The 16550-nt window shown below is 38.5% G+C and overlaps 3 protein-coding genes across 3 annotated transcripts; 2 read left to right on the forward strand and 1 right to left on the reverse strand.

The window, feature by feature from the left end:
* Positions 1–7018, forward strand: rhbdl2 (rhomboid, veinlet-like 2 (Drosophila)). Its single transcript, XM_062421981.1, has 8 exons — positions 1–188; positions 1533–1776; positions 2977–3125; positions 4349–4461; positions 4670–4770; positions 5789–5849; positions 5932–5993; positions 6614–7018. The coding sequence occupies exons 2-8, from the start codon at positions 1546–1548 to the stop codon at positions 6791–6793; spliced, it is 897 nt and encodes a 298-aa protein (XP_062277965.1). The 5' UTR covers positions 1–188; positions 1533–1545; the 3' UTR covers positions 6794–7018.
* Positions 7019–9522: 2504 nt separating this feature from the next.
* On the forward strand, positions 9523–11544 carry gja9a (gap junction protein alpha 9a). The gene is made up of 2 exons (XM_062421978.1): positions 9523–9575; positions 10062–11544. Exons 1-2 carry the CDS (start codon positions 9523–9525, stop codon positions 11542–11544), a joined length of 1536 nt encoding a protein of 511 aa, XP_062277962.1.
* Positions 11545–12638: 1094 nt separating this feature from the next.
* Positions 12639–15708, reverse strand: LOC133983051 (c-Myc-binding protein-like). Its single transcript, XM_062421982.1, has 5 exons — positions 15576–15708; positions 14615–14687; positions 13553–13601; positions 13229–13358; positions 12639–13102 (listed from the first exon to the last, which is right to left on the reverse strand). Exons 1-5 carry the CDS (start codon positions 15588–15590, stop codon positions 13055–13057), a joined length of 315 nt encoding a protein of 104 aa, XP_062277966.1. The 5' UTR covers positions 15591–15708; the 3' UTR covers positions 12639–13054.
* Between the last annotated feature and the right edge of the window lie 842 nt (positions 15709–16550).

A 16550-nucleotide genomic window follows, 5' to 3' on the forward strand; every position in this document is an offset into this window, starting at 1 on the left:
AGGCTCTCTGGAAACATGGAGGAATAGTGTTGAACACGGATATACAGTATTTTGAACTCATTTCTTGTATATGAACCTATGCAATTTTCAGCTTTCACATTGAGCTGTTTTAATTAGTTTAAAGGAGTCAGTATTTATGCGTTTAGGACCGCCTGGAGCCTCCCGCACTCTTCCCTTTGAAGGTTTAGGTGAGTAGGCCACAGTTAAGCTGATTTTATTGAACTCTAAAACAAATAAATGTTAACTTTACATTGCTGAGGAGCCTGAACTTTATCTATTTTAAGCTGTGGACAGCTTGAGTCAGCAAACCACAAAATCAGGGTAAAACTGTACCCAGCAACGCCCAGTAAACAGGAAATGTTAATTTACTCAGAGCTATTGTAACTTAGAGATAATTTGAACTGTTTTCCTGGAATTAGTATCAGCTAATGTTCAACCAGTGACATGTTGAAGGTAAACAATGTGATAAGCTAATTTTAGCTGTCAAAAGTGGAAGAAATACTATTTCTGATACAGTTGCTCTTACTGTAAACAAGTTCTCACTGAAGGAATTTATTATAATGTTATTAAAATACATTTGATAATTTTATTTTTATTTTTACTCAAAGTTTGTTTTCAGTTTAAGTAGTATTTCTTTCCACCTGGGTTTGACATTACTGTAGTTATCTGTTGAATGGACACCAAAACACAAAGTGCTGGTCATGTCCTTTACTGATATTTCAAGGCAAGATCAGGCTTACATATACATCTCACTACACCTTATCATTCTCTCGTGTCTCTTGGTGTCAAAAGTATATATATATATATTTGTGATAAACTCAGTTGTACCCATAACCCCTGTATGTTGTTGAATACCTCTCTGTGAACTATGGGAAATTATAGTGTGCCTTTTTCAGTATATTCTGACAATTCTTTGGCTAAACAATTACTTGAGAGAGTAATCTTCAGATGCATCAATATTAGGTAATCATGTATGTGTTAAAAATAGTAGCAATCCGTACTCAGTTTAATCAATTTCTAAGAAGCACTGAAGGCATTTAAATGTGATAACATCTTTATGGTGATTTAACTTTGTTTCTGTGCGCCTATAATCTTATGAGAATTACTAAGCGAGTCAGAATGCTATGCAGGGCTTCTTCTTCTTATTATTAATTTCTTATTTGATTAATCTGCTGATCATTTTCTCAATGAATTGATGAATAGTCTTTTTTTATCAGTCTTTATATGTCTTGTTTTGTCCAATAAACAGTCTGAAATCCAAACACATTCAGAGAAGCTGCAATCAGCAAACATTTGGCATTTTTTCTTTAAAAAAATACAAGAATGATTCATATTACCAAGGTAGTTGCAGATTAAGCAAATGAATTTACTGACAAGTTAAACATGTTGCCAAAATGAAACAATTTCATATAAAAATACAAATTTGCTTCAAAACAGTCTTAATTAATTTGTAAAACAAATATAAGAAAGTCTCTGACAGAAAACAAATGTATATTGCCACAGTCAATCCAAACATGTAATTTGCTGTGCAGGACTGCAGCAGTGATGGATGACATAGACGTCGAGCAGCAGGAGCCGTTTCCTGTGGACCGAGATGGACGACAGATAACGATTGAAGAAGACGAGCCTGATGGGAACAGGAAGCTAGGGTGTTGTGAGAAGTTTCAGCGGTTGGTCTCCAAATGGATGCTCCCAGAGACCCACCGCAAAGGGTACATGGAGCGGGCCAACTGCTGCCCGCCTCCCATCTTCATCATACTCATCAGTATTGGAGAGGTGAGGCTTTAGCTCCGCCCTGAGTATACACACAGTGACACACATATCAGTATAGATTCTGTGATCTAATTATAAAACTCACTTTCTATATTGTCATGGTGTTAATTACTGTATAGATTTACTCTAATAATATTAAGCAGAGTGAATATTGAGGTGAAGATGTGGAAGCTTAGGTTGAATATCTTCCAATAATGACACTAAGTGAAACAATTAGCCTTATTTGACTGTGTCTAGATTTAACATTTGAAAAAAAAAGTAGCTTTTGCTTTCAGAGCTCTACTCTGAGAGGCTCTTGTGTAGCCACAAGCGTCTCTTTTGGCATCTGTGCAGTCTCTTCTGAATGTCTATATTCATGAAGGGCAGTCGCCCAGAAGCAGGCAGAAGGCACAGTGTCAATGAAAACAGTAGTTTTGCATGAGTTGTGGCTTTAGACTAGAGTGGGGGCAGTTGGCCTTTAATGATGGGATTCAAAGCTGCTCTACCAGAACATGTAAACAGAAAGCCACAGTGTCTTTAAACTGTAAGATTCAAGTAAATAAACACATCTGGAGAAATGTGGAGGATGAGTGGTTGATTTGTGGAAATGGCAAAACGATGGCCTCGTTTCCTTGCATAACAAGGTTTTAAAACAGACTGGAGTTACTTTGGGTAGCGACTCTCTTCCTATTATCACAATTTGAGGATGGAAAGATACACTTTATGAAAGTAGAGAAATCTCTAAAGCATTCCTGTCTCATGCTGCTGTGAGAATCAATTGAAGGATGTCGGATCTTATCATTAAGCGTTTTGCACATTGCTTATTCATACTCTGACATGAACAGCTCACTCTTTGTAGCTCCCAGATGTCCAGTGTCACTGCATTTGAATGTCTGTGAATACTTTCTTATTTGAAGGATATTCAGTCAGTGAACATCAACTGAGCTTCTTTGTCAGCTCGTCTTTGCTTTATACACATGCAGATATAAGCATTCGGACATCTGAGCTCCTATGTACGGTCACCCTGGGGGAGCATTCCTCAACATCTGTACTCCAAGTTCATTTTTCCTGTTTTTATTTTCTCAGCTGTTTGGGATTTGGCTTCTTGCTTCGAACCTGTTGCTCTAACCTAAAGGTTGATCAGTTCCCACTCTGTTGTGGAGAAGAAAATGAACTTGTTTTTAATCCAAGAATAATGTGTTTACCTTCTCTGTTCTTCATTAGTTGGCAGTGTTTATCTACTACGCTGTGTGGAAGCCACAGAAGCAGTGGGTGACCCTGGATGACGGCATCTGGAACAGCCCCCTGACATATAAGCCGGATCACAGACAGGAAGCATGGCGCTTTATCTCCTACATGTTTGTCCATGCTGGGTAAGTGTGGGCAGGGCTGTTAGACACAATCATTATGTGGTAAAAGCTTGAGTCACAAGGTGGAGTGGACAAAATCTCAGACACTTAACAGCATAGTATCATGGCCCTGCAGTAAACACCAGTTTGATGAAGCTCATGATCTTTCAGGGGCTTTTTATTAGGCCGTCAGTTCAATGCAGTGGTCATTTGTTAGACTTCAGGTTGGGACAATGGTCAGGATGATTTTTACACTTCTTGCTGCATTATATGACAACATAATTTAGTGTGTGTTACTGATGCGACTTTTGTGAATCACAGTTACAGTGTCAGATAATTACTGTTTTATTACATAATATATACATAAGCGACAGAAACACAGGAAAAACAAACCTCATGACTGCACAGAAACACTGCATTTGCCAATACCCAAGTGAGAGGTGTTTAACGGGATATTTGCTTAAAGGATAAGTCTGGTGAAGTTCTTTGTGTTTCCTATTGTCAACAAATCTCATGATAAGACGAAAAAAAACAATGAACTGATCCCACTAACGAGTGTTGTCTGTGTATTCAGAGCCTGATCTATGTTATTCCTCTGAGCCGTAGAGCTCCATTGTTGTCCAAAGACACAGAAATGAGCCACAGTGACCACTGGGTGACATTATGGGTGGGAATTTGAGTGAGTCATTTAATTATTGACTCAAAAACCGATTCTCAGTTAAATAAATAGAAAGACAGAGAGAAAGGAATTTAGGAATTTGTAAATTGATTCAGAATAGTTGCAATCCAATCATTGTATTTCATTTTAATTCAGTCCCACTGCTGCATCCTGCTGTTGTAGACACTTAGAAGAACACCACATATGTACAAATCTGGAGCTGAAAATGTTCCCAAACAAATGATCACATTTAGTAACGTTAGATGACATTTGTTACAAACTACAGAGCCTAGCTGTAGTCTTTTTAATGAAGTGACACTATATTGTGACTTGTTTTTAGATATAAACATCTTCATTAGGAACCAATGGGCTGAGTTTGGGAAAGTACAAAGAGGGCAGACTAACATATTTGTTTTTAGTCTTTTCATTAATGTTGACAGTAAGAAAAATATAGAATAACACCAGTCTTACCCCTTAACACCTCTACACAGAACAGTACAGTATACGTTGTCCACCCTCCTGTACATTGGTATGATTTCACCTCCGTGGTGCAGTATATTGTGTTCATCACATGCCTCTGCTTGTCCAGTGTGGAGCACATCCTGGGGAACCTGGTGATGCAGCTTCTGCTGGGCATCCCGTTGGAATTGGTCCATAAAGGATTTGAAGTGGGAATGGTTTACCTTGCTGGCGTCTTGGCCGGTGAGAAACACTTTTCCTCCTCAAATACAGACTTATAAAATCTTTCAAGACCCTAACCTTGCAGGGTTTCATAAGAGTTTGTGAATCCTGTGCCTGCAGACATCTGACATTTACTTGTCTTGAAGTTGGTTTTTCCAGTTTGTGTAAGAGTGAGTCGTGGCTTTCAGAAATGCCACTGACTGATCATTCCTGTTGCTCTTTCCTTCAGGCTCTCTTGCCAGCTCCATCTTTGATCCTCTCCATGCCTTGGTGGGGGCTTCTGGGGGTGTTTATGCCCTCATTGGAGGCTATTTTATGAATGCAGTGGTGGTAAGTTTAAATTCAGTGTAATTAAAAAACACTTGACCTGCATTTCTGACTCAAGTATGTACTCTGTTGAGTTCCCTCCTTTATACTGTGTGTTACTAAACTACCATTTACTCATTGAATCATTACTGTTTTTGTCCAGGGCTGCAACTAATGACTATTTTCATTATCAATACAATCTGATGATTATTTTCTTGATTAATCATTTTGTCTATAAATGTCAGACAATTATGAGAAATGGCTGTTACAATTTCTTAGAGCCCAAGTCAATGTCTGCCTTGTTTTGTCTGATAAATAGTCCAAAATCCAAAGATATCCAGTTTAGGTCACACACAAATGTTTAAAATCCTCCAGTGCTGCCCCTTGACCAGTCGCCAAGTCAGTGCATCAGTTGATAAACCTCAAAGTCGAGTGGCATTTATTCAGTTGAATTGTTGCCATGTCGTTATTCACTGTGTAATGCAGAGTGACAGCATGTCATGTAAACTTTTACAGACTCTTGACTGTAAATGACTTAAATACATAACTATGATAGCTATGCACAGAGAGGGATGGTGGAAATGGAAGACAGTGTGATGCTGCAGACACTGTTTGCTGCTCTGATGCTCTCAGATTTGGTGTTAAAATGCAAGGAATTTGGCTAAACTACCATTTAAATAGATGTGTCTCTACGTGTCCTCCTCTACCGTCCTGTATGATTGACTCCTCGGCTGAAAGCGCTGTCAACACTTGTATTTTATTATTGAACTAATATCAGGAGGCACACTTTTTATACCTCTGAATGTGAGAGAATCTGATGTTTTTGCATTACAAATGATGAACAATATCATTAAAACACAAGCTGTGCAGGTAAAACATGAGAAGCTGTTATGTCAGTTTAGTGTGGGGAAACATAAATGTCATAAAGTTCCTTCCACTGAGAGTGGAAGGAAGTTGCTTTTTTATCTTATCTCTATGTAAATTTATTAGAGCTGCTATGAAAATATTTTTCTTCACAGCTGATGACTCTTTCAATTCACAGAATTTCCGAGAGATGATTCCTCTCCTTGGAGTGTTTCGTATCCTTGTCATAGTGGTTATTGGTAGGTTATCCTTTTTTCTTTTTTAAATAAATAACTACTGTGATCACACTTCAAAAATGTTTAATCTAATACTGCTTTCCAGTTGGCACAGATGTTGGATTTGCCTTCTACAGAAGATTCGTCAGCCATGATGAAGCTATGAAGGTATGATTTCCCTCTTCCTCCTCTGTACAGTAGATAACTTCAGCAAAATAGGAAACAAAAGGTCTCACTTAACCTTTTCAGACATAGATAGAGCCTCAAGAGAAATACAGGTAACCTCCCTTAAAACCAACAGTGGTTTGTGATGACTGCATTAGCTTGTAGCTGCAGACAAGATCAGCAGCTCTTAGTGGGAGTTAAATCCTCCCTGTGTAGGCATGTACAATCACCTACACTCTACACACAAACCTCCTCTTTTTTAATCAGTAATCCGTATCTATAAATGTTGAAACTTTGTTATTTGACTCCATATTTTCAGTTTCAGTTTTGAATAAGAAAACAACAAGGAAAATCATGTTTTCCCCTCTTTTAGCTTGTTTGTTTTTCCAACTTATGACTCCACACTATGAAAACATGATTCATTATCCACTCCCCCACCTGATTTTCACCCTCTTTTATTCATTTGTTTTGCTGTTAAACTGGTCCTGCAACTTTTCTGGGTTTTCCCCACTTTTCCGGTTGGTTAGGCTGACATTAGCTGGGGATCTATGGTCAATACAATGCTTTGGTGAAGAGACTTGCAGACTAAATCTGAAATTTGACCTCATGTTTTCTCCTCTTAGGTGTCTTTTGTGGCCCATTTTGGAGGAATTGTGGCTGGGATGACAGTCGGCTACGTCTTCTTCAGCGCCTACAACAAAAAGCTACTGAAAGATCCACGTTTCTGGCTTTGTATAGTGGGCTATGTAGTCTTTGTCATCTTTGCTATACTCTTCAATATCTTCCTCTCACCAGCACCATAAATCTTCACTCAACCACCTATTTTAAAGGTTAACGCTAAAAGCCTTAATGTCACACTCAGGAAACTAAATTTCACTGATGTGTTTTATAGCAAAGTTGCTTTTCAGGGACTTTGTGAATGCAGTGCACAGGTGTTTTTTAAATGTTATATTAGATTTTCGTTTTTAAAAGTGCTGTATTTGTGACTTTGAGTGGAAGGGTGCCCCCTGCTGTTTATTTGTAGCATGCAGAAGGCGTATTTTACATTTTAGACAGTAAAATGAAAATATGCCTTTTTAAAAAGTGCATCATTTGAGTTAATTGAGTCTAATTTTTATCTTTGATGCAGCTTTGTGTATTTTTTTTTTTTTTTATAAGTTTGTGGATCTTTTTTATACTTTTCATGATTATCAGTGAATATGTCACTTTTCATTGACAGGAAATAATGACCAGGCTGTTAAATGGAATGACTTTATACTCATCTATGCTGTTGTTAGTTTTCTATTGAATCATAAACTCTCTCTCTAGACTTCCAGTATTCCTTAAAATGTGCCTTAGAAGTGGGGAAGTCCCTCACCACATTGAACAGATTTGATTACGACATTTAAGACATCAGCTGTATGATGACGCAAAATGTACAAGGAAGTCTCAGGGAAAAGGAATACATGTCCAAAACTGCTGGAGTGGCCGCTTCCTTTTGTAAGCAAAACAACTGGTTTACCATCAGGCCATGGCTGAACGCCACTTCATTGTTTCAGTCTCATCCTGTTGAAAAGAAGTAAACAAATGAATGTTAGTTTATTGTCACGTGTTTGTTTTGTATCCAATCCAAAACTTACACAAACATCCAACTTTTGGAAATATCAACTGTAAGATTACAGGGAAGCTATGACCAAAGACCGTATACCTCATACACTTTTGGTTTTGCATTTCCACAGCTCAATGTTTTAGTGTTTTTAATGAAATTTAATATTTTTTTTAGTGTTTGTTTTGTCAAATAAAATCTGACCATTTGCAAAAACAGGACAGCATTGATGTTGTCTGATGAATAAATACAGAATTAAAAGTAAAGACTTAATTTCCTTATTGTAGGATAATTGATTATCAATATGTCTAAAGGTTAGTAGACAACATGGTGTGTGTGTACAGTAACAACGTGCTGTGTGATGCTGCAGGGACTCCATTTCATGTATTTGATTTTGACCCTGTGGCAACTTCCTGTATGTGGAAAGTTCCATAGTTTCCAGATTTAGCACATCAATGTTACTTAATGCATCAATACTCAATCACTATAAGCTTGTTTAACTAAACTTGTTGGCGGGAAATTATATTTTACCCCATGAAGTTCTGCATTTGACACATCTGATGTCACTAGTAAGACGGCTAAAGGTCTGCAAGATTTCAATTTTTGTTTTTTAAATTAAATATTTGCTGCTAAGCACTCATTGTCGTGTTTTGCATTTCATTTTCTTACAGAAGAATGTGTATGTGCTTCATATTAATGAGGATCTTAGTCTTTTAGCACTAAGAATTTTGCTAATAGCAGAACAGAGGACATCCTGGTGACACCAAATAATACAGGGACTGAAGCACAAGTAAAAATTGATTTTTGTGATTGGAAAGAAAAAAGGCAAACAGCACTGGGATTTTCCCAATATTGTTACCTCAGTGTGACCCTCTGTACCCCTAATGTGTTTGTACCAGACTAGTTTAAATCAATCTTGCTCTGCAGGGCAACAATCTGGCAGAAAGAGATTTTAGGACAGAGGGAAAAAGTTCAGCATAGCATAACCTCATATTTTCAGATGGGTGGAAAAAATCTTGAACTGAGTTGAATGTTGTCAACAGGTCAGTTATGATTAGCTTGTTCCTGCTGACAACAAACATCCTCGGTGTAGTAGGTAGATTTCATGCTCTGTGTATTTAAAGAACTATATAACGGTTAATAAACACTTCATGCTATGGGTGTGAAGCTATTATATAATGACTGACAGAAGATAACAACCATATTTATCAAACAGGCATTTCCACAACGGTGAGATTAGCCAACAGACGCTGGAAGCAGCACTAATCCATTGAGATACATTTCTTGTACATTTTATTTCAAATGGGATAAAATAACATGTCAAGTGCAGTGAGAACTTATTTACACCCAGAGAGGAGCAGCAGGGTATGAAATTGGACATGATGACTCATTGATTACTTGCCATAGTAGAAAACTATTGATTGAACAAGGCCTCTGAGGATAACTGACTGGTATTGATGGTGGGAGGGGATTGAAACTGTGTATTTCTGTCTCTTCGTTGGTACATGGAGCAAGTAGTTGTTTACACCCAGACCGGACGCACATACTCAAATGAACCACCATAAATATGTTCAGTGTAAGCTCTGTGCTGTTGGTGCAATTAAACTGAATCCATGCAACGCTGCTGTGTGGAAATGTGAAGTTAAATCAAGACGTACAAAAAATAAAAAAGTTGACCTCAAAAGATTGAGGTCAATATCTGTGTAGAACTGGTTACAACCCCATCAATGTGGGGCCATGATCTAAATGCATCTAAATGAAGCTGTCAGTATTGACTTTCTCTGGACAGAGTAGTGCTGGCACTCTTCCCTCAACAGCTCAGTTGTTCCCACTTTGTTTCTGGCAACACCAAAGCGGAGGCGGGTCACTGAAGTTTAGGTGATGTTCAGGGACTCGTGGAGGGTGCTAACGATTTCTAAAACTTTTTGGTGACCGTGTCAGAGCTGTATGACCCGAGGGGATTTAAGTCACCACCGGCAGTCGGTCCATGCTGCTGCAAGGTAAATGGAAAGAACAACTAAACAGGACTCGGCCTTGCTTTATATAATGACACTGCTGAAGGGAATGGTTTCATTAAGACAAACCGGGATAGCTGAACAGCCAAGGGAACATATCTGCGGATGTAAAAGTCTTTGCTGTGTGCTTTTACTTTATCTTTTTGCAAATATGTGACACATTGCATTATTACTCCACTGCTACTACAGTTTGGTATTTGTTAATATTTCATTTTTCCAGCTGAGAGGTACTGTAACTTCTTAATATTTTCATTGTTACTAAAAATCTTTCTTTGACTTAACTTTCTGGTGGTTTAGTTAAAATGTTCTTTTGTGCTAACTAAATCTGAAAGGTTGCTCATATTCTCAATGTGCTTGTTTTTTTGTCTATTTAAAAAATCCATCTTACTTGACCAAAAGAGAACCATATGTGTCTCGGCAGATTTTCTTCCCTAATTATTCAATCTCTCTTTGTCAATGTCTTCCTCGCAGTCATAATGGCAGAGTGAAGATGGGTGACTGGAACTTCCTTGGGGGGATTTTGGAGGAGGTGCATATCCATTCCACAATGGTAGGCAAGATCTGGCTCACCATCCTGTTCATCTTCCGCATGCTGGTCCTCGGGGTGGCAGCTGAGGATGTGTGGAACGACGAGCAGGCTGACTTCATATGCAACACTGAGCAGCCCGGTTGTAGAAATGTGTGCTACGACCTGGCTTTCCCAATCTCCCTCATCCGCTACTGGGTGCTGCAGGTCATTTTCGTGTCCTCTCCCTCGCTGGTTTACATGGGCCACGCTCTCTACAGGCTCCGGGCGTTGGAGAAGGAGCGGCAGAGGAAGAAGGCACTGCTGCGGAGGGAGTTGGAGTTGGTAGATGTGGAGTTGACAGAAACCAGGAAGAGAATTGAGCGTGAGATGAAACAGGTTGATCAGGGGAAGCCGAACAAAGCTCCTCTGAGGGGTTCTCTGCTCCGCACATATGTGGCTCACGTTGTCACTCGCTCTGTTGTTGAAGTGGCTTTCATGACAGGCCAGTACATCCTTTATGGCTTTCACCTCTACCCGCTGTTCAAATGTGAACGGGATCCTTGTCCCAATGCAGTAGATTGCTATATTTCCAGACCAACTGAGAAAAGTGTCTTTATGGTGTTCATGCAATGCATTGCTGCTATTTCTCTCTTCCTAAACATCTTGGAGATCATGCATCTGAGTTACAAGAAGCTCAAAAAAGGCATCTTGGACTTCTACCCTCACTTGAGAGATGACAGAGATGACATTGATGATTACTATGCCAGCAAGTATAAAAAAGAATCTGTAGTGCAAATATGCACCAGTACAGCTCGAAAGGCAACGATTGCCTCTGCACCCAGTGAATACAACCTAGAGAGAGCCCAGGGCACAATTATGTACCCAAACCTTATCAAACCTTCAACTTTTCTACCTCTTCAGGGCGAGCTGGCCAATCAGCAGGATTTGGATGATTCTAGATGTTCAGCTCAAAGTCCCCCGGAGTATAACTGCAGCTCGACTACCAACGAGCAGTGCTCACCGTGCAGTGACTCCATAATTAAACCAAAGCAGGAGGCTGAGGACTTTTTGCACCCCCCCACACACAGTAAGGAGGGCAGTGAAAAAGGGAGCCCAGACTCTCCGAAACGCTCACGTAGGGCATCTCCTGCTTCCTCCTTACCCACGCTGCCAATAAGTGCAGCAAGAAGACCGTGGAAGTCTCATGGCTCTTTCAAATGCGCCACAGTGCTGGAGGGTAAAAGCTCTGACACAGATTCATATGGAGGTGCAAAACCTAGTAGTGGACCCCCGTTGGCCAAGCATCAAAGCCGGCCCTCCACCCCAGAGTCAATGGACGACTCCACCTCAGGATCCGGGCACAATTCAAGATCACCTTCCTCTACGTGCAAAACATCAATGGCAAGTAACACGAGCAGCAGGCGAGCACCTGACCTGCAAGTCTAAACTCTAAACACAGACAGTTCAATCTTAATCCACGTTGTTAAAAATCAACCCATGAACCAACTGTCATGTCTACACTCAAGCTCAAATATGGATTTAGTTGCAAAAATTACAAGTATTTATTTGGACTGCATTTTCTCCTGAACTGCAAACACTGCATTTGAGACAAACTGCAATTAAAGTTACACAACTCTGACTGTAAACTGATTTTAGTGAAATATTATTAATGCAGAACAACAGATGTACTGTGCTGTATATTTAATGTTTTTCCAGCTGTTTTGGAATAAACATTTGTTTTATATATCGTGACCTACTTCATGTATTGCTGTCAAATTACCGTGAAAAATAAGTGAGTACAGTAATTGTGTTACAAAAAACCTTGAAAAGTCTGACACAGGATGAGCCGTCACAGGTGTTTTAATTACAAAGATAAATGTCAGCTAATTCAGGGCAGTAAATCTCAACAAATACACCTAAACCTTTTGCCCTATACTACTCAGTTTTCTGAACAAACAATAAAAGAAAAACATGATTGTATAGCAGCTTTTAAACATGAGTTGCAGTTCAAGGTACTTAATATAAAACTGCATTTTAAAAAGGAGGACTATCCCCAATATTTAGGTTACCTGTGAAAGCATGAAGTGACTTTTTGGATTTGTAGCATTGTTATATAAAATAAAACTAAACGGGAAGAATGTCATCCAGATAATTTTGTCAGCAGTGTGTGATTTCACTGTAACCCCATCATATGTTTTAGGGTATTAGCAGGAAGTCAAAACTTAGATTTAGAGGAAATAGCCAATTAACCTGTACAGATTTAACAAAAAGTAAATGTCAGCTGTATTTTAATCCATAATGACAAAAGGAAGTCCTGGATATAAAACACTAATAATTTCCTGTGCATATCAAAAAGCAGCTAACAAAGAAAGTGTTGATAGCAGAGTTGTGTCCTGTAATATTGACTGGATGCAGCTATCTGTGAACGCAGTAATCACAGTATCTAAATCCTGTGACAATCCAATAAATGACCTAATCAAAACACTGCTGTGCAGAAATGAGTTATGAAACCATTTTTTCATTAGAAGGCTGTGCTTTATTTCACCAGTGACTTACATTTCTGAGCTTTTGACAATAGTTTACTTTCATCAGACCTGTCTTTGTCATTCATTTAGATCTGAGTAGTGTGTTTGTGCTCATAACAACGCCAGAAAAACACATATTGGTTATTTTCTTACATAAAGCCCTCAAAAAAGAAAAAAAAAAGTCTAAAGAACCGACTTGTTTAATTGTACAGAAAGATTCTTACTGTAAAAATGTACTAAAGACTGAACAAACAAGAAAAAACTTATTTACATACATGTACAGAATAATTTAAATTCTAAGAAACATAGTAGAAATAAGATTTACAAAAACAGCTGAATAAAAATCCTTCACTTTACAGTGTTGTCTGGACTTAAAGTTACAGTAATATAAACAAAAGCTGTATTAAATCGTGCCAAAGCTCTGCTGGGGTCTAGTCCACCGTGGCTGCGTCTTCTGACACAGGTTCATACTGCTGGAGCTGGAGACGGAAACAACAGGTATACATGTTAGACACTTTTTACAGTATGTTGCATGAAATTAGCGATTATTTTTAATATTTATCATTAGAAAAAATTCTTATTACTCTCAAAAGCATGAGATTTACCCTTGTTCTGAGGTCTTTGTTCTCCTCAGCCAGACGTGAGCACCTCTGCCTCAGGTCCATCACCTCCTGCTGTAGAGCCTCGGTGTCTGTGGAGGCCTGGCCCGCCGCACCGAGGTGCTGCTTCACAAATCTGGGTAGGAGTTGGTTAAAGAATCCACAGCGAGCAACATTTTTCTCTTCGTTACTATTTTTGTTTGGGAGTTTTAGTATGAGCCTGAATCACAGGCTGAGGTCACCACCCACTAAACAAAGAGACTATTTTTGGAAACATACAGTGATTGTGGTTTGAGTGTGAAGAACAGATTTATATGGATGGAAGGATACTCCAGAGCATTAGTGGGTTTTTCTTGTTGTTCATACAGAGCGACTAACACTGAAATACAGAGAAACATGTTAACAAGATTTTACAACGACCAAAACGAGACTCTAGCACAGACGAAGTGCATTGCTGCTGTTTTGTGTTAATACAATATTAAACTGATGAATTTGAGAAGTTTGGCTTGATTTATTAAGCACAAAACACATTCCCTTACTATTTGGGGAATATGGGGGGAAAAATATGGGTACTCAAATTACACAGTCTTTAAGCACAATGGACTGTTTGAAGTAGTTTGCCTGGCGATCAAGCAAAGGGCATCTTCGACTTATCAGTAAATAAGCTACTAAATAAAAAGTTGTTATCGACAATAGCGTGAAAAACCTTTGTGGCAGTAATGCAGGTTGGTACTTTCTATAAAACAGAAAAAGAAGAAGAAGAAGAAGCAGCGAGCAAAGCTGTGCTGAAGATGTGCTGTGAAGGAGTGTGTGGAGGTATTCGGGTGGCTACACCGTAGATACCTTTTTCTACCTTGACATCAAATCCCAGAACTTCTCAGCAGACTTGACACACACCTTGTCTGATCAGTGCAGCTGTTTGACACCACACTGGGAAATATAAAGACTATACTGAAGGATAAGAAACACTCTCTGACCGCTGTTGGACGCTTATGATGGACACAGTAAACTATATCTCTGACACATTACTGTATGCTTAAATCAATCTGAACAAAGTACTTGTTAGTTCGACTTTGTTCAGACTTGACTTTTTTGAAAAAGTAAGTCAGCGAAACTGTGGCACCAGCACCAGAGTTAAAAGGTAATCTAAGTCAGAAGTGTTCGATTAGTTGATAAGTTAGTGTGTTGAAGTTAGTGTGTTGTCTTATAAATCACAATTGGTGGTTTCATAAATGTTGTCCTGTTTAATGATCCTTGTTTCAACCTTTTATAAAAAAGTTAACAGCAGGTTTTAGTTATAATCGAGTCTAAAATGCTCATTTGCTCGTTGCTTTCCACTGCAAAGTCAAGTTTGTGAAAATGGTCCGAGCACTTTAAGAAGAGGCGTCATACCGCTGGTAAGGCTGTCAACAACACCAGCTTTCTCCAAGTATCTCCGAAATTGTTCCCTTTTGGGGTCTTGAGCCTGTTGGGAGATTACAAAAAAGGTCATTAAAAAAGCAATTAATGAATATCAACTCATCACAAGAGGTCAGTGGTTAAAAGCTAGACTTCTCTCTAGAAACTGAGAAAAACACAAAACATGGATGAAAACAGTCAGGTGCACAAATTAACACTGAAATAGTTTTTTTCCCTGGCCATTAGAATCTCACTTTATAATACACTCTCTATGTAAATGTCGCAAAAAATCCACAAGCCTCTTTGTGCTGTAAAAATATATTTAAAAGAAGTTTGTGAAGCTTATATGAAGCTTCAAAATGAGTCAAATCAAGTAGATATCTTTCAACATTACAGTCTTTTTAGTGCAGAAGTCCCTCTTTTTGTTGCTATACTTCTACCACAGCTCAACAGGGAAACACAAAGAGGGAATTTGATGCTAAAATGACTGTAAATGTGACAGATATCCACTTAATATGACTAACTAAGACTAATGAAGCCTAAGACCAACTTTAAAATGCATTTTTGCACTAAATGACACTTACATTGAAAGAACATTTGAGGGGGACTTTTTAATAGCCAGTATGGCCAGGTGGGATGATTACAGTGAGGGGAACCGCACTTAACTAAACTTGTTTAATTGACCAGAGCTCCTGTTAAAAGCTATAAACTGTTTAAAAAAAATATATCTAACCTGCAGCAGAAAAAGTCAATGTCAAAAAAAGTAATACGGCAACAAACATTTACAAGCTCCAATCATTACTAAAAAAAAAACCCAATCATGAGCTCTCACAGGTGGTCAGTCGCCCCTCTCAGCTTGCTAACCTTACCTTAGCTCTCTATAAGTTTTAGACCTAAAAAGTTAGTTTTTCCAAGTACTGAAAGCGTAAGAAGAAGCGACAGACAACAAACTTACTCTGTAATGCGCCATAATGATGAAGGCTGTAAAGTTGGCTTTTCTTCTCAAAGCAACTATATTGTGTTTGTCCCGCAAAATACTGCAGCAGCACACAAGTTAATAGAGCAGCTAAGTAAGTAGAACCGGGAGAGCTTCAGTTTCATTTTTTCCACGGAAGGGTCCGTGCTGCCTTCAGGTGCTCCTCGTAAAGATTAACACTACTATCAATCACAAGAATTAGAGCGAGATAGAGGGGAGGGAGAAAGATTCATTAGCTGTGTTATCTTGTTGAAAGCGTTGGAGGCAGGGGCGATTGTAGGATCAGACCTTTAGAGGGCCTCAGCTCCTAATGAGAGAATTTGACATACAAGTGTTCAAACCCCCTGCTAAATGACTCATTTCGCTGGATAACGTTAATTAGGCTATAACAATACATTTTAATACATAGCAGAGTGGTGTACTATAGCGTTTAATAATAATGGTTCAGAATAAACAATTACAGATTTCTACAGAGAGGACTCTAAGATAGTTAATGAACCCTGAGGGAAAGACAATAATAATGACAGAACTAGCCAAAGTACATTAAACCTGTTAAAATAAAACCATTTGAACCTGTAGGATAAGTGTTTTACGCATCTCTAACAGACAGGCTTGCAAAAATAATTAAAGTTGTATAAAATAGTTTTTAGTAGAAAAGAAAAACAACATAAAAAGGGTCTAAAATCGCCACTGGTTGGAGGTATCAACCATCAAGCTTGAAGATTGTCATTTCTCAAAACTCACATACACTGAAAAGTATTGAAGCTCATTTCCACCAATTTGATGAGAAGAAAGATCCTGTAAGTCAATATAATGAGAAACTTGCTCAAAATATTTACTTATCTCATATATTATATAAGCACATACCAGTACATAAAAGTATGAAAGCCTTAAAATAGCAGCAAAAGTAAACATGAGGTAATGCAATGAGTTTGCAGCTAGGCATTTTACTGT

Source organism: Scomber scombrus, chromosome 7 (assembly GCF_963691925.1).
Source record: "Scomber scombrus chromosome 7, fScoSco1.1, whole genome shotgun sequence".
Lineage (NCBI taxonomy): Eukaryota > Metazoa > Chordata > Actinopteri > Scombriformes > Scombridae > Scomber > Scomber scombrus.